This window comes from Podarcis pityusensis (genome assembly GCF_964106645.2).
Source record: "Podarcis pityusensis genome assembly, chromosome: 11".
Taxonomy (NCBI): Eukaryota; Metazoa; Chordata; class Lepidosauria; order Squamata; family Lacertidae; genus Podarcis; species Podarcis pityusensis.
The window spans coordinates 33626268-33644986 of record NC_138036.1 but is presented as its reverse complement, the minus strand read 5'-3'; the positions used below and the strand labels follow the sequence as shown (position 1 = coordinate 33644986).

Below are 18719 nucleotides of genomic sequence, written 5' to 3'. Positions count from 1 at the left end.
ACATACTGTAGTTATTTTGTTCATTACAGTAGTTCCCCATGAAAGAACGGATTGATTTTCAAATTCTGTTTCTGACCTGTGTGACCTTGCAGTGGTCAAGTTCCTGTAGACTTGAATAATCACTGTTCCCTACCTGTCCAGCAGGAGCAAGTTACTTTTAATCATTTGCTATTATGTCTGAACACTAAGAGAATACAAAATCTTTACACAGGATGCACTACAACTCTAGAACTCTGATTGTTTCTCAAATAAAAATGATCCTTATACAAAAGAATCCATTAGTTTGTACAGATGGGTAGGACCAACACATTCTAATTGTTCTGATCACATTCTTATACTAATACAGATTTCATAATTGTTTTCATTTAATATTTTTGTCATTAATGATATTTCTGCAACTAACCTCCTGGGATGTGCAGTATTAGAGAAATATAACTCATAAATCCCATAAAGGCAGTATGTTGTGGAGCATGAACAGCTACTGTGGGATAAAAACAGCTCTGAGTACTGAAATTATGTGCAGTGTGCTTTGGAGATAGAAACCTGCTAGTTCTTTAAAGCAAGGGTTAGAAAACCTGTACATTGCCAGACAAGAAAAAAAGTAATGACCATATCTTTAATCTCAGAAACCGTTATGGTATCCCAGTGATGCTACACATAACTGTAACATTGGCTGAGATGTATGCTAAACCATTTTAACAGAGATATGGCAGAAAGCTAGCCTATTAAATTTAAATCTATTATAGGGCAGCTAATTGAATATTTTGGCTGATTGTGTGTGTTGGCTTTGGAGAACTGCCACTGATATAATTAAAAATGCTGGTCCAGGTGACTTAACACATGCCCTCCTGGTATGCACTCTGCTTTTTTCCAAGCCAGCATACAGTGGTGCCTCGCAAGACGAAATTAATTCATTCCGCGAGTTTTTTCGTCTTGCGGTTTTTTTCGTCTTGCGAAGCACGGTGTCGGAAAAGCTTTGGAAAAGCTTCAAAAATCACCAAAGTCCTCAAAAACCTCAAAAAAGGCTACCACACCGCGCGCTATGAGTTGCTCCTCGAAGTCAAGTCGCAACTGTATTAACGGTTTTAAGAAAAAGGAAACAAACTTGCAAGACCTTTCCGTCTTGCGAAGCAAGCCCATAGGGAAAATCGTCTTGTGAAGCAACTCAAAAAACCAAAAACCCTTTCGTTTTGCGAGTTTTCCGTCTTGCGAGGCATTTGTCTTGCGAGGTACCACTGTACAGTATTTCCTCATTTCCATCATTTACTGGTTAACAGGTTTTGTTTTGTTTTAAAGACAGTTGGTGGTTCTTAAAATGTATCCATATCAGAAATTATTTGGTTGCAAATGTGACATTTACACCTCTGCCATTGTTAAAAAAGTGTTTCGGTTTGTGGAATTTGGTAGCTTCCAATTACAGTATGAGGGTTTTTTTCACTCCTGGCCCACCAAAGTGCAAGATGGAGAATATTTCAGAACACTTATGGGCACTTCTTTACTGGGCTGGCCTTTGACATTCAGTGTTAATTTGGAATGAGTAGGGGGAAATGGATGGGGAACTCATATGTGCAAGCGTGTGAGGGAGATGTTTTGGATCAGGCCTTTGGTATCAGTGGACAATATACTTAAATTAAATAGAGAGAGGAGTGAGAACACAGAACAGCCTGGAGAAATCTAGCTCCCAGGGTTCCAGCTGAGATGACTTTTTGTTACCCAACTGCCACCACAGGATTATCAAAAGCTAGATTGCCCAGAGGAAATAAGAAAGGTTCCCAATTGCAGAGCCACCACCAAAAAGGCTCTGTACTTGGCAACGTAACCAACTTCACCAGCAAGAACACAAACCAGACCTCAGACCTGGATCTTAGATTATGACCATGGTTAATTGCAGCAAGGTAAGGTAAAAAGGTAAAAGACGCCTGGATGATTAAGTCCAGTCAAAGGCAACTATGGGGTTGCGGTGCTCATTTCGCGTTCAGGCCGAAGGAGCTGGCATTTGTCCAGACAGCTTTCCAGGTCATGTGGCCAGCATGACTAAACCGCTTCTGGCACAACAGAACACCGTGACAGAGTGCACAGACTTTGATTTAGGCCTAGAAAGCCAACACAACTGGTGCAAATAAGTGGTGCCACATCTTTAAGCCTTCTGGCTACCATTGGAGTTGCCTTCAGAGGTAGCCCCATAGAAAACACATTGCCTTAGTCCAGTTTTCTCTCCCCCTCTCCCTGCGCCCATCCAAACTGGCTGGGGGGGCTGGTGGTGTTGGGAGAAGCCCCAGAACACCTCAAGGGAGGAAAAGAGGGGAGGTTGCTCCATCAGCTCAAGCACTTCTGCTTGCCTGATGAAACCATCTCCTAAGTACTACACTGAATCCCTCCCATAGCATCCTTCCGCCACCAAATGCCTATGCAAACAGGAATGTCATCCTGGGATGGAGAACAGGCCAAGTGGGGGCTGTGCATGCATGAATTTTCAGCTGCGAGCTGAAAGAAACGGGAGGCTTGAGTTTCTCTGCAGGCTAAATCCCACAAAGCTGTGGTTTGGTGGGTGGCTGGGCTCCCATTAAAACAAGAGCTGTTGGAACATCCATGCTGTAACTCCTTCCACCCTATGCTAGTCAGGATGCACACCTGTGGATCCATATATCCTAAAGACACCAGTCTCTACTGATTTCTATTCCCAGGAAACCAAACCTGGGTAAGTGCTGGAGCCTCTCGGAGATTGGGGTGAACGCAACAGTATTATCCTTGCTCATTATTTTCATTTCGATTGTAAGCCACCTTGTATATTTTTTCTAGGAAGGTGGAATATAATGCTTTATTATCTTTATGTGGTGCAGGCAATTCTACTGAGGAGTGGATGCGGGGCTTCCACATTTCTCTCGCGTCACAGCAGCTAGAATTGACACACATTGACACACAAACACACACACTCCTTTAGACTGAATATATATATATATATATATATATATATATATATATATATTCGCGACTCGGCAACCAGAGATGAGCTCGTGCAATAATTTTGGTGTGTCCGCGTTAAGGAGCTGGGAGGCTCGCGGTTCTGCACGGGTGGAAGCAACGCGCGCTGAGGCTCCTCGGGCGGGAAAGAGCCTCCTCCTCCTCCTCCTCCGCGGCCTTAGAATAACGGCAAACGTAGCAGGCGGCATGCGCGAGCCGCCCCCAACCGCCTTTCGCCTCAGCAGCTCGCGCGAGACTCCTGACGTGCCTCCCTCCGCTCCCCCTCCTTCCCCGGCACGAGACATGCCAGCCAAGACTTCCGGGTGTACGCACTTTCATACCAGGCGGCGGTTGGTTATAATGATGCGTGCGCACTCAGCCGCCCTTAGCGCTTCTCAGGGCGGCGCATGCGCTAATTGAATGCGCCACTCCGCTAGTCAAGTCTTCCCTCCCTCTCCCCTCATTGACTAGGTCTCTTATCTTGCTCTCGTTATTTGTCCATCTCTTCGCACCGTTTTAAAAAGCCTAGCCTTTGCCAACGATCCTTGTACTTAGCAACCTAAGAGTAGCCGTCTTAAGGGGGGTTGTGGGGTTGGACGGACAGCGACCTGCAATACACACAAATAAGAATCCCAAGCGAGAGGCGTCCCCGCTTCACCTCAGACTATTTTTCTCGGACTGCAGAAAGGGCGACTCTGGTGACCTCCCATGTCACGTGACAGGGCTCCTGCCCTTGCTGCCCGGCATCGGGATGCCCTCCCTTGCGCCTGATAAAACAAATAATTCAAGAACAGCATTTTATGGGCGAAATGCATCGCCTTTCCGCTTAGTGTCTCGGCGTGAAGCAATTGCCTCTCCACCGCGACACGAACGCGGCGAAGCGGTGCGCCGCGAACCGAGAGGCTCTTTCTTTTTCAGGCGGATCTTCAGGGCAGCCCTGCTCGGGGTCCTTGTTCACCTGGGTCCCTGCGTGACCTCTGCAGGCTTTGGGAGGCGTGAGCCGGGCATTAGAAACCGGCGTTAGCTGGCGAGCGGGGTTCCGAGCGGCACCGGAGCCTCCCCGCGAGCATTCTGCGCTTCTCGGCTCGCGCGGGGAGGATTTATGAGCTGGGTGTGGGGAGAGCCCGCGAGGCGGCGGCGGCGGAGGCTCCTGGGGCAGCATGGTGAGTCTCTGGAGGGTGAGAACTCGGACGGGAGAAGAGAGGCAGAGAGAGTTGGAAGTTCTCCCTAGAGCCGGTTGACCCTTTTAGGGCTTTCGGGACACATCTTGTTTTTGAGGGCGAGGGCTGCAGCCGGAATAGGGGTGTTTGTGTGTGGGGAGAAGTCGGGGGTGGGGAAGCTGTGGGCCTTTGGATGTTGCTGAACACCACCTTCTGTCCGCGCCAACCAGGATGGCCAGTGACTAGGGGTGATGGGAGCTGTAGCCCAGCAACATCTGCAGGGCCACAGGTTCCCCATCCCTGTTCCGAAACGAAGGCCAGGCCTTTGGATGCTGCGGACTCCCACAATCCCTACCCTATGGACGTCAGCCCATCTTCTCCCCAACTGCCTACTTGGGGATGTGAGGTTGCCTGTTTTCAGATATCCGTGTGCAACCTCACAGAAGGGCAGTGGTGGCCACCAACTGGGATGAATTTAAAAGAGGACCAAGCAAATTCGTGGCTATCTCCTGCCAACCTAGCAGTTTGAAAGCACATCAAAGTGCAAGTACAGTGGTGCCTCGCAAGACGAAATTAATTCGTTCTGCGAGTTTTTTCGTCCTGCGAGTTTTTTCGTCTTGCGAAGCACGGTTTCCCAAAGTCTTCAAAATCACCAAAATCTTCAAAAACCTCAAAAAAGGCTACCACACCGCGTGCAATGAGTTGCTCCTCGAAGTCACCCTGGGTATTAATGGTTTTAAGAAAAAGGAAACAAACTTGCAAGACATTTTTGTTTTTTCTGTTTTTCGTCTTGCGAAGCAAGCCCATAGGGAAATTCGTCTTGCGAAGCAACTCAGAAACCGAAAAACTCTTTCGTCTTGCGAGTTTTTCGTCTGGCGAAGCATTCGTCTTGCGAGGTACCACTGTAGATAAATCGGTACCGTTCCGGCGGGAAGGTAAACGGTGTTTTCATGCGCTGCCCTGGTTCGCCAGAAGCGGCTTAGTCATGCTGGCCACATGACTCGGAAGCTGTACGCCGGCTCCCTCGGCCAATAAAGCGAGATGAGCTGCGCAACCCCAGAGTCGGTCACGACTGGACCTAATGGTCAGGGGTCCCTTTACCTTACTGATGGCTATGCCCTTGCCTCCACAGGGAGAGGCAGCGAATGCTTCTGGATGCCAGTTGCTGGCAAACATAGAGGGGAAGGTCCTGTGTGTGGGCTTCCCACAGGCAGCTGCTTGGCCACTGTGAACAAGATGCTGGGCCAAATGGGCCAAATTAACTGTGCTAATCTAGTAGGCTCTTCTTAGGTTATTTTAGGGAAGCGTGGCCACATGTGTTCTCCTTTTTCCAGTGTGGGTGGACTTTCTAGGTGGGGCGGGTGAGGCCTAGTTTCATCTGACCAGCCACAGGGCCCAGGCCTGCTGATAAGACATTGTTCCTGTTGAGGTGTTCCTGCTCTTCATTTGTGATTCAGGGACAGTCAATTGATCAAGCTCAATGGAATGCATAATGTGTGTGTGCACTGAAAACAAAGAAATCACCAAGTCAATGGATATAGTCAACCTGAAACTACAAATTTATCCAGATTTCCACCTATTCTAATATATACCCTATGAAAAAATATAGTTGGATATTTGCTAGTTGAGAACTGATTTGGCTGAGTCTAATCCATTTAATATTGCTGTTCTTAAATATAAGCACAAGCTGTTAGGCTGGATAAAAAGGGCATATAAATGTGCTGAAATAGCAATTCCACCTCACCTGCTTCTGTGATGAAAGGTAGTTGTCTCCTTGTACCATACTTGATAATTTCACTTGGAAATATACATAAGTATGAGAATGAGCACTAGTGGTATTGGTACAATTACAATTTGGGGGGGGGGGGTTGCCTGCAGATGGCACCTGTGGTAGTATGCATTCCAGATTTCAGTGACCCAACCACTGCTGAATGAGTGGTCAGCCTATGTTGTTTCAGTGACCTGCAAGCCCTTCTGTAAAACTTCAAAGGAAAAAAAATCAACTTCGTATATGTGTTTCAAATCATCCTGAATATCACTTCTTACACTCCATTACCTAGATTTGCCACCAAGCATACACTGAGTCATGGTGTCCTATGAAACCTCTGCTCTTTCCCAACTGTATTTGTGTGATGTGTCATATATGTGTTTTGCAAACGTATTTGCCACATTCGCACCATGTAAGCTTTACATGTACACCTAAAAATATTAGTGGAAAATGAACCCAAGTGTATATGGGATAGTTTACCCCATTAAATACCATTAGTCATATAGTTAAGTGGAATTGCCATACCACTGAAACTGGATGCCTCAACTGTTGGGAGAGGACAGCTATCAACCACTTAAGCACATTGCTTGTGACCTTCCAAAAGCACCCGTTTATTTGCTGTTGGAAAAAGAATGCGGTATTGCTTCCAATCTAGTGATGAAAGTCATTTATTTATTTATTATTTTTATAGTATGCTTAAAATTGTTCTATAGCGTTAAAAGCAATAAAATTAAATAAATTGCAAAAAAAATCCGAAACAAAAAATCAACAAAGCAGCAGGATGAAAAACAAATAAAAACATGTAGTATGCTCTAGAGTTCTTCATTGTAATTTCAGGTGTATTGTCCTTCAGTTGTCAACTTGAAAGTGAGAACTGAGACCTTAGTTATCCACTGAAAAGTATTTTTTGGTACTTTTGGAGTAAAACCCTGCAATAAACTGGATTCTCCTAATATTAGGCCAGCACTGGTGAATGTTTCCTGAAACACGGTATTGTGACCAACTGAGTGGATGTCCACCGATGTAGATCTGAAAGGGAAGGGGTTCTCGTCTTATGTTAACCTTATGGTTTGAAAATCACTGCTGCACATCTCTTTTCTAGTTTGCTGTTTAGACCAGGTCCTGTATTTCAACATGGCTCATTCCATGCTAGTGTTGCCCTGTTGGGGAACTGGGGTGATCCTGGCATGGAAAGGAGCAATATTTTCAACTCCCTTTCACATGGCCCAAAACTTCTGAAACCACAGAAGAGATGCAAGAAAGAGCCAGGCTACAGAGAATCCCATGCTGTTGAGACTGTTGAAAGAGCTTTAGAATTCATACTACATATTATCTTTAGGGGCAAAACTTCTTAATGTAGGCATGATAAATGTTGCATGAGCTATATCGTACTTTAAGAACCTCTTAGCCAGTGGTGTTTGAGAAACTAGGTCACTAAGCAGCAGTCTTCTGAACTACTTATTATCTTCCATTGATTTAGACTGTGGGAAGCAGCCTTGTACAACTGAAACCTAGTGAATCCTGCTAGGACCTGTTTAGTTTCTGTTTTCAGCCTGGACTTGACGATCTGTTGCATTTCAGCAGAGCAAGGATGCAGCTCCCAGATTTCCAGCTCTACAGTGCCATTGGTTGCTACCCATACTATGAGTTAAATTTGTATATAATTTATATAATAGATTTTCATTTTCTACCTTTTGGGGGCAGTGGGAGTGTGGTAGACTTGTCACGCTTCATCATTAGGAAGAGAAGCAGAACATTCCTAAAGTTTAACACTGAAATACTCCTGTTCACGCACCTTGACACACAAATATTGCCTGCAAATGTATCTCTCTCTAATGCTTATATGAGATCTAACTACCGTATTTATTGCTCCATAAGACGCACCTGACTATAAGACGCACCTAGTTTTTAGAGGAGGAAAGGGGGAAAGCCCTGTTTTTTGGGGGATCAGCTCACAGTTGTGCAGCTTCTTTTGCAAAAGGGAAAAGCCCCTTTTTTGAGGATCAGCTCAAAGTTGTTGAGCTTACTTTGCAAAGGGAAAAAATCCTGTTTTTATGGGGTTTTCAACTCACAGTTCTGCAGATTCTTTAGGAAAGGAAAGGGAGCCATTTCTACAGTTTCCAGACAGATAATCTAATCAACCAGTCACATGTCGCTGGGGAAACAAACAGCCTCCGCCTGCGGAACATTCAACAATGGAGGCCTGGGCAAGGGGGCGGGACCGGAAAGGGAGCCAGCGATCGACCACACATTTGCACCATATGACGCACAAACATTTCCCCTTGCTTTTTAGGAGGAATAAAGTGTGCCTTATGGAGCGAAAAATACGGTAAGTCATAATCAGAGTAGATTCATTGAAATCAATAGCCTGATTTAATTTAATTGATTTCAGTGGGTATATTCTGAGTATGGCTAATGTTGACTTTCGTCCTCTGTATTCCCATCTTCCCATGACCATTGTCCATGCTGGCTGGAGCTGATGAAAATGGTAGTCCAAGAACATGTAAAGGGCACCATGTTGTCTACCCTTGATGAGGAGAAGCTGTATGAATCAACCCTGAAATGTTAAACTCAAGAGTACTTAATATTCCTAAAGGGTTGGTGCTTATAGTGAAGCTGTTGTTGTTTTTGTTAGAGAAACTACTAATGCTCCATTGCAAACAGTTTTGAAACTGAGTTTCAAAAGCAGCGTCCCAAATCAGCCCTGTAGTCATGTTATATCTAAAGAGCAATATAAAAATCTGAGAAATAGTGCTGTTGTGCTCTGCATTTCACCTTATACATTTTTCTCTCTGTTAACCTCTCTGCATTTCACCTTATACATTTTTCTCTCTGTTAACCTTGTTTTCCCCCTAGATCATGTCTTTCATATTTAACCTGTTTTGTCAATTGCTCTATGCTTACCACTTATCACAATGCCTTATCAGAATGTGGTTCCAAACTGTCTGACCTCTAGATATTGTTACAATGCAGCTGCTAAATTCTATTCAAAACAAAGTGCTGCAGCAAAAGTAAATATTAGGCATAATTGTGTGCAAACAATTTTCTTGCCCTTGAATAAGTTATTTCCTGGGGGCCTTTTATAGTCTGACTGTATTATGGTCACTATTTTTCCATGAAATCTCAGACTATGATTTATCACAGCACTGGGATGAAAAGTGTATACTATAGATTTACACAATAGTAATGTGTTCGGTTAGTAATAAAGTGATGTTTAGCAGTTGGTGAGCCTTGCTTTTACCAATATTTTCGGGAAACATGGATTGCCGACTTGGGTATATAAGATGCTAAAAACATCTTGGGCAGTCTTCTCTCACTGTGAAGTAAAATGTTAGTCTGCTGCCTCTCAGATAGTGCACTATGCATGCCTAGCATTTTTTTTTAATTCCAATATGCAGAAACATGAATATGGGTTCCAAATGCCACATTAAACTAATAAATTTTGACTGGTGTTGGTTGCCAAATACCATATATACTCGAGTATAAGCTGACTTTTTCAGCACATTTTTAATGCTGAAAAAGCCCCCCTCGGCTTATACTCGAGTGAGGCGGGTGGCGGTGGCAGAGGGACAAGCAGCCCGAAAGGAGCCTTTTCTCACTGCTTGTCCCACTGCCGCCCGCCTCTCACAAGCAGCGTTGCGCTGCGCTGTGCCTCTCCCAACTGCGGCTCCTATGCCTGCTCTTGCAAGCGGCAGAGGCAGCGGCGGAGGGATGAGCAGCCCGAAAGGAGTCCTTTTGGGCTGCTCCTTCCTCCTCCTCCACCTTTGCCGCTGTCGGCGGTGGTGGAGGAGGAATGAGCAGCCCAAAAGAGCCCTTTCAGGCTGCTTGTTCTTCCGCTGCTGCTGCTGCCACCACCAGGGTTGTGGTGTGGTGAACCGGCTTATACTCGAGTCAATAAGTTTTCCCAGTTTTTTGTGCTAAAATTAGGTGCCCCGGCTTATATTCGGGTCATTTTCACATGTACTTCTAGTAAGACAGGTGTCTCCCATCCTATATGTGTGCATCTGGTTCTTCCTGCCTAAGTGCAGGAAGTTTTTGTTTTGCTGTCTTTAGAATTGAGATGCAACTTTTATGTGGATGGGGTGGGATGTGCATTCTCTGTCTTGCACTGGTAAATGGAGAACTGGAATGTGAACCTGATGTGTGATATGGGATGGTTCTTGGGGAACATTTTGAGTGTGCGCGCTTTCCTTTGTTTGCTGGAGAGCCTTTCTGGCTCCACCCACTGTGTGGCCCCTGGAAGATGGCCATCTTTGAATTCAGCCCTTGAACCAAAAGAGTTTTCCCACCAGATATTTAGTCTCTGTTTTTTTCTTTGTTTTTATTTCTTAGTCCATATCTTTACTTCTTATTCACCCAACATAGATTTCTAAAGGCTTATAGGTATAAGACTGGGGTATAGGTATAATGATGGAAATTACCACATGTATTCTAATTATGCAAATTCATCACTACAGTGTTTCACAGACCACATTGGAAAGTATTATACTCACAACCTCTTTATTTTAGGCTGCAGGCTGGATATGCAGGTGTACAGCATGGTAGCATGTAACATTTCTTATTTTTATTTTTTAAAATAGCTTTATTTACAAAATTGTTTTATTTATGAAATTGTCATTTTTATAGTTCAGTTGCTTTGAAATATTTTATAGGAAGTGATTCAAAAATGGTAATAAATGCAATAAATATGTGGGGAACAGACTTGTCATGTGCCCAAGAGCAATGGTCAGTCACTCTCTTGAGTTTCCTATAGTAGACACAGGTGTATCTGGGCTTCTGCATGTATTATGAATCAGCTCTAAATAACCAGTTTTTAAAGATAAAAGAGAGATTGGACCCAAGTCTGGAAGTTGTGACTTGTTTCTGACAAGTGACTAATTGCAAGCTTGGCCCAGGCAGGGTAAGAATTTGAACTGAGCGTTCACTGTCCCCCTTTAAAACACATTTTTAAAAGTAATGTTGGTGGTTATGTAATTTATTTGCTCTTCAGAAATAGTGTGCTACAATGGAAAAACAGCTAGATGTGTGCTTTCTTTCCTAGAAAGCCATATTTCTGAATCCTTTATCGATGCCTTTATGGAGGGATTAGGACAAACAGTCGTAAGTTCACAGTTACAAAAACAACCCTGCAGTATATAAAGGTTCATTTTAGAACTGTAGGCTTTGAAATATAAAAAAATGTTCCGGCATGTTAACATACATTGGCTTATTCCTCCACAGGGTGTGATAGGTGTGCAGCTGGTGGTTACCATGGTGATGGCTAGTATTATACAGAAGATCATACCTCACTACTCTCTGGCGCGGTGGCTTCTCTGTAGTGGCAGGTAAGATAAGGGCAACAAATTGAACGTCTGACAAAGTGGGTTCTATCCCATGAAAGCTTATACCATAATACCACTGATAAGACTGTAAGGTGTTGTTGTAATTGCCCAATTCTGTAATGCATTTGCGTTTACCTAGAAACAAATCATAGTGATGTGCAGATCTTGAAAGTTTGTCTTTCAGTAGAATAGTCACTTTCAATCTTTTAAAGTCATTTGGAGATTTATCACTGTACTGTAACTTCAGATGAAATTGAGTAATACGTGGTATGCTTAGTTATACTACTGTGTATCTTAATGAACATAACTCTTGGCAGGGTTCTTGTTGCAGACTATTCTGTTCCATCGAAGTTCCTCTTAATCCTGTGGCAACATATTTCTTCCTTAAGTGCCTGTAATAAAATACAGTTTCTCCTATAGTTGAAATACGAAGTTGAAAATGAATGAAAGAAGCGGGATAGTTTATTCACAAAACAAGCTGTTGTTAGGGGCAAGTATACTATTTGTGATTCACTTCTTAGTGATCTGGATCACAATAGTTCAAGATTAGTCATAAATTTCCATTTGGATGTGTTCTTTTCCTTGTGGGTTGTCTTGTCAACAGATAGTTCTGAAAAAATGGTGAAGTATTAGCAACATAATCCCCTAGCTTGCAGACTATTCTGATATAAATGTTCTGAAATTCCAGATAGCAAGAATTAATCTTTTTTTAAAAAAAAATTCCCATAGTAAGAAATCAGTTAAAGATGTTGATTAAATAATTCCACACCTAGTTCAAACAAAATCACTTTAAAATGTGTGATGCCGAGGTGTTCAGTTGATTGGTTTTACAAGTAATAACTAATGATTTTCCCATTCACCTTAAATTGAATTGATTATTCAAGTAAGGATTGTATGAGCCAGGTGGCTGGATGGGAAATGCAAGGAAGGATTGTGGGAGCTGCTTGTTCTAGAGAATTGCCTAAACATCTCACTAGAGAGGATAGGTAGAAGCACAAATTAGGCAGAGGGGATGATATAGTTGCATTGACCCTTGCTTGGTGTTAAAACAACAGCATTTTGTTGGTCCATCACGGACTCCTATAGAGATTTTTACAGCTGCTCCTGGGTATTCATGGGGACTGTCATAGAATATTGGAAGTCCTGATATTAATTTAGCTGCAGTAGTGAAAATATTGCACGTTGCCAGTGGTTATTTTTGCATAGCAACACAACCCTTTTCTGTTTTGTTCTGAACTCTTAATAACCAAGTTATTCAGAATGTGGGATTTTGGTTTCAGAAGCTGTTTGAAAGGATGAAAATGTTGAAAATGTAGGCAAATGGCAAAAAGGTGGGGTTTGGGCAGAAATGAAGAGTGTGATTGCTCTGCCCCCCACCTCCAGTCACCAGAGGCTTTTGGTAGTCACTGTGTGCTTTTAAAACTATTTTTGAACCTCATTAGTTGAGTCACAGCACTTTTAAACTGATATCTTTGAAGCTCCTTATGTGCGTTTCTGTAACATAGTAAGCTACTCTTTTGAAACCTCAATGTACAAAAGTGACACCAGTTTGGAAGCTCATTCTGATAACGGGCTATCTACTACAGGGCAACATTTATGTAAGGCAGTATGTGACATATGATAACATCAGCTTGAAATCAGGAATTTTGTGAATGAACAAGAAAGCAAATTCTTTTATATTTAGTCTGACAAACACCTGTATTTCTCTTGGTACCTGCTTCTTCAAAAATCTGGTAGCTTGCGATGGTATCTGCATCCCACAGAAGAAGAATTACGTATTCTTGCCGGGAAACAACAAAAAGGAAAAAGCAAGAAAGATAGGTAAGTAAGCAATATGAGCCCGTCATTGTTTTTCAACCTCTGTCTCCTAGCTAGAAAATGGGGATGACTGTTTGCTATTCCAATTAGTCTTTGAAAATGAAGAAAAATACTGTTCTACATATGGAAAACTGGATGGATGTGCACATCTGCCCCCCAATACACATAGAATATAATAGAATCTCTAAGGTATCTGCCTTCTCTCCACCATTACCCCCATATTGAGTATGGCTTATAAATTTTGTTTGTTTACTGTAGGAGTGGCTAACTCTTTATTTGCGGCCCTGATCCAAACCATTTTTCCCACTCCCTCCAACTCCACCAACTTTGGCTGCACCCTGATGCTAAATAAATCACACACATAGAGAAAGAAAGAGAGGGAGACCTGGTAACTTTGATGGCACTCAGCATATGGAATGGTTTTTATGATGTGTCTCTCTTTACAGGAAATATAATGGTCATATTGAAAACAAACCGCTAACCATTCCTAAAGACATTGATCTTCATTTGGAAACAAAGTCTATTACTGAAATAGATGCATTAGGTAAGGGTCTGAGACCATTATAAACTGCATGGTGTCACAATTGTGTATTCTTTAATCCGAAATGTATGCTGTTGTCCAAAGAGAGCTACATAATTCTTAATTCCAGGTTTGTTCAGGTACTTTCTTGTAGAACAAACATTTTCAAAGGTGCAAATTAGCCTTTTTTGAATTTCTAATCTGGCCCCTGTTTTAAAAGCATCTAGTTTCTAAACAATGACTTGCAATATTACTGGAGAACTTGGGAGGTAAAAGGTAAGCTCATTATAGCTGTCCCTAACTTTGCATAGGGACGCGGGTGGCGCTGTGGGTAAAACCTCAGTGCCTAGGGCTTGCCGATCGCATGGTCGGCGGTTCAAATCCCCACGGCGGGGTGAGCTCCCGTCTTTCGGTCCCAGTTCCTGCCCACCTAGCAGTTCGAAAGCACGAAGTGCAAGTAGATAAATAGGTACCGCTTTATAGCGGGAAGGTAAATGGGGTTTCCGTGTGCTGTGCTGGTGCTGGCTCGCCAGAGCAGCTTCATCACGCTGGCCACGTGACCTGGAAGGGTCTCCGGACAGCGCTGGCCCCCGGCCTCTTAAGTGAGATGGGCGCACAACCCTAGAGTCGGACACGACTGGCCCGTACGGGCAGGGGTACCTTTACCTTTAACTTTGCATAGTAAATTGTGTAAGTTGAGAAATGAATTCCATGTAACAACCATTATTTGTTTTACAGCCAATTTCAAATAAATCATGAAGGGAGGAAGCTATTTTAAGTTTTACACTGGAAAGATTTACTTCACTTTGAGCACCAGTGCATGTTGGAGGAGGACTTTCTGATGGCATACAGAAAGGGCTCCAATCAGCATCATTTTAGAGAGAGAAGACCCACTATACATTGTAGGCTAAACTTAAAGTTTTTAAGCTGTTCCAAGATGATACTGATATCAAACTGGTCATGGTAGTTCTCATAGTTATGTATTTGATGGCAGGTAGAACACACACTTCGCATGGATGCAATCCTGATCAGTCCATGGCATTGTCAGATAAAACGCCTGTGGTTGCAGAGCTGGGGAACATCCCTGTTTGTGATCCTGGCAAGCCATTGCTAATCAGAGTGGACTGTATGAGACTGGATGGAGCAGTAGTGTAGCTAGGTATAATAAAGTAGTGAATCCATTTGAACTGGATTCAAGGAGCAGTGTCCTCCTTGCCAGAAAGCTTGTGCCTTCTGTTTGGTGTATCTGGATATTCTAGCTATTTTCCGCATTTTGTGATCGGTCTTCTAGTAATCTAATTATAGTTGAAAGTTGTTGTTGGTTTTTTATTTTTATTTTTTATTTTTAAGAAAACAACAATGAAAGGTTGATAACTGCTGTTCATGTATGGACATCCTGGGTGTATTTGAAACTCTAGGAACCACAGATGCTAAAAATGTTTTCTGCTTGTATTTCAGTTACTAAGTAACCATTTATATTTCAGCCTTGCATTATTTTCCTGAATATCAGTGGCTGGTGGACTTCACAGTTGCGGCTACAGTGGTATATTTGGTTACTGAAGCCTACTACAGCTGGGTGAAGCCCTCACAAGAAATGAATATCAGTATAGTCTGGTGTCTGCTTGTTCTGGCTTTTGCAATGTATCCTTTTACAGTGTCACAACTGTTCTGTATGACTGCTTAAAAGAAGATCTAATGTTCTGTGAAACACGCAGGAGATAATTTGTTGCTTTTAATTGAATCATAGGAAGTCTTACGGTAGTGTTCATCTAAAGCATGCATAATTCATTATTACATAGTGCATTATTCTGTATGAAAGAATTTTTCTTTGTCCAGAAGCATAGCCAACATCTACAAGACATGCACAGTACTGTGCAGCAATGCTAAGCTTCTGCTTGCTGGTCCTGGCAATGGTGACTGGATAGTACCAAAGAGGTGTTTAAAGAATGCTGAAACAGTCTTGCATGGCCTGCCTATATTTTGCAGAGACAGAGTAAGTTGCAAATAAGTTGTTGAGCCTCATGCCAAGCCTCTCCGCTCCGTCTTGTTCTGGATATTTTTGGCTTTAAAAATGACTTTGTATGTTTTAGGTCTACACAGAATTCTTTGTCAGGCTGGCTTCTGTTCAAAGTGATAAGATTTGTAAGACTGCTGAGTAAATACCCTTGCTTTCTAATGTTTTTCCCCCCTGTCTAGTGCTAGTGATTGACATTGCTGCTCAGGTATTGATAAATAGTCTTTTATGATTTGTTTGCTGACATAAGTAGAATAAATCATATTTCTAGTTTTAGGTTTCAGATTTTCTGCAAGATGCTGGTTTTAATGTCTTTATTGTAAGATATGTTAACTAAACAATGCACTATAAAACTGTCCTACTTATGAACTCTTTCATGGCTGTAAAATCTTAGCCTAGATCTTGTTTTGTAATTATTTGCATAGGGAGAGATCCAACATTGTAACATTTTGTTAGACTCTAAATACAAACTTGTACTAAATAATTGGGCTGCAACAAAATTAGGGCTTCTGCCTACAGCTGCCTATATTGCACAGCATGCAGCAAAAGTCATAGTTATGAATAACATATACTAAAAGGAGCACTTGTGTTCAGACTGCTATTGTAGAAGAGTACCACCAGCAGCAATCTATATATAGCTCTTTTTCTCTCCTTTGTAAAAAGATCTCAGCATGTGCCAGCCTCTGCTTATCTGCAGGCTTGCTGTCAAAGAGGAGACCCTGCAAAAATACTGCAGCATTTAGGGTAGGGAATGAAAAAAAGTCAAATTGCTGATTGCTATCTCTTAGTTGCATAGATTGTCCTAAAAACTATTATTTTGCATTCTCTTGAAGCTTTAGACATGCTTTAACTTAAGACATTTGCTAACTTTGAAAAAGGATAGCACTGCATTATCTACTGGATAGCTCAGTCGGTTAGAGTGTGGTGCTGATAATGCCAAGGTTGCAGGTTCGATCCCCATAAGGGAGATCTGCATATTCCTGCATTGCAGGGGGGTGGATTAGATGATCCTCAGAGTCCTTTCCAACTCTATGATTCTATGCTGGTTACACCCACCCACACTCACAACCTCTCATATTGTATGGAATGAGATCTCCATTGAAGAGTTTTGTGCACTAGTTTGCATCTCTTGTTGCTGAAATCTGTCTTCTCAACCATAACTTACCCACTCAAAAAACCCAGATGGATATATGGGCAAAAAAATATGAAGAATCTGACAGCGCTCAAAAGGTGGTGGCACCAGTTGTATGTGGCAGCCTTCTTTGTACTCCAATCTGGAAAACTCCTACAGCTTCTGTACATTGTCACATAATTAAGAAAACAGACCATTGCTGCTTCTATAACAAGTGCTGGTCAAACAGCTTTCTGAAGAGAAGCTTCATAATGAGTCTAAACTGATTGAAGCAGAGGAGGCAGAGTTCAGTGCAAGATGTTGGTGTCTCTTGAGCTGATAAAGTCAAATGAAACAAAATATTCGCAGTGTTCCTTGTATGTGGATAGCGGTTTAATCAGTGTAGTTCATGACTAAAATAATATTTACCTCTACGCTATGAATCAAATAAATGCCCAGTAGGAGGTGACATTCTTAAGTATGCATACTGAAATGTGCTTTGGGCATTGTTGACTAATGAATCCCCAGGCCATAGAGTGTATGTACGTTCAAATTCTGATGTACATTATATTAAGAATCAGTATGGATTGATACAGTTAATAAGTGCTTGTTTGTGCTCTTAAAAGTGTTGCTTCAATAGCGATATGTCTGCATTAGTTGACTTAACAGTCAGTACTGTATTGTGTTCTTGATTTTCTTTTTTTAATGAAAACTTAAAACTTAATTAATATTCAACTTAAAACTTAAAACTTAATTAATATTCAACTGTACAAAAAGCTTGTTTGGTTTCTACAGAATTGTTGGTTTTGGATGTAACTTGAGAGAAATCAAGCTTTGTTAAGATCAACTCCTTTTATACTTCATTTCTGAATAAATCCTTGGTGCTAGCTCTCTTTAAATACATCTCTTTAATAGGTAAACTGGAAGTTGTATCTAATTGTGTTTCTCTGGTGATGGGAGGCTCGTTGTTTCGAAAGTGGCTTCCATTAGTGGTAGGGGGGGGGGAGTTGGTTTTAGTTTATACGTTCTGCACCACCCAATCTACTCCAGGGAGTTTGGAGACCCTTAGGAAAACCGGGAGTCACGCAGGGGGTGCCCCTCCCCTCACAAACCCTTCCACCAGTGGAAACTTCTGCTGAATTAAGCAGCCTTCCATCAGCAGAGAGAAATATACAATTAGATACAAACCAGGATCTGAGCAGCTAGATGCACTATGTACGTAGTAGAATTTTATTTATTTTTACTTTGATCAGCAACCCTCCCCCATTCCATATCATTAATTTCTTTTGGTTGAACTTACCTCTGTTTGAAGAGGAGGGGACCATGTGGCATATTGGAGCTACGTGCTGATGATGAAACATAAGCCAAATTCCCTTTGGGCATATGGAACTAGTTGTCTGATTTTTTTGTAATAAGTTTAGTATGTGTTGGCAGCACTGTGTTTAAACAAATCCATTCAGCTATGCTTTCTCTATATAATTTTCATCGTAAGCTAATTTTTGGCTAATCTACGGATTGTACAAAACTGTTCTTTTCCTTAACTATTCTTATGTAGCAAAATATTGTTTTCATTAACTGCACACTACTTCAAAGTAGAAGAGGGAGGTGAGCGATCCGTCTGCGTAACCTTTGGCTTCTTTTTCTTTGTCAAAGCCATGACCATTCTGATAGTAACAGAAAATTATCTAGAATTTGGACTCGAATCAGGTAAGACCTTAAAAGGTTATGTTTGGGCAACATTAATATCATTTAGTTGGATCCAGAGAAATGTTTATACAATATTCATCTATTTCCAAAATTTATAGACTGCTATTCACCACGGGTCACAAAACGATTTACAGAGGAGTCCATAAAACAAATCACCGATTTAATAATTTGGTGTATAAAACAATAATAAACACAGGGAAATTATTAGGTGGGCATAATACAACTTCTTTTATAAATGCATGCTGGAATTGAAAGGTCTTTGTCAAGGAGACCAGTGGAAGGTGACTTTTTGATATGGCAATCCCCAAGCCCCACCCCCCAACCCTTGGGCCCTGCCAA

The 18719-nt window shown here is 42.0% G+C and overlaps 1 protein-coding gene across 1 annotated transcript in view; it reads left to right on the top strand.

Moving 5' to 3' along the window:
* The first annotated feature begins 3300 nt into the window (after positions 1-3300).
* The window catches only part of TMEM161B (transmembrane protein 161B), a 33249-nt gene continuing 17830 nt past the window's right edge, over positions 3301-18719 (top strand). Inside the window, exons 1-6 of the mRNA XM_080972844.1 lie at positions 3301-4124; positions 11110-11213; positions 12948-13031; positions 13475-13572; positions 15033-15189; positions 18229-18380. Coding sequence (XP_080828970.1) covers positions 4122-4124; positions 11110-11213; positions 12948-13031; positions 13475-13572; positions 15033-15189; positions 18229-18380 — 598 coding nt within the window. The 5' untranslated portion in view covers positions 3301-4121. The remainder of the gene's footprint in view (positions 4125-11109; positions 11214-12947; positions 13032-13474; positions 13573-15032; positions 15190-18228; positions 18381-18719) is intronic.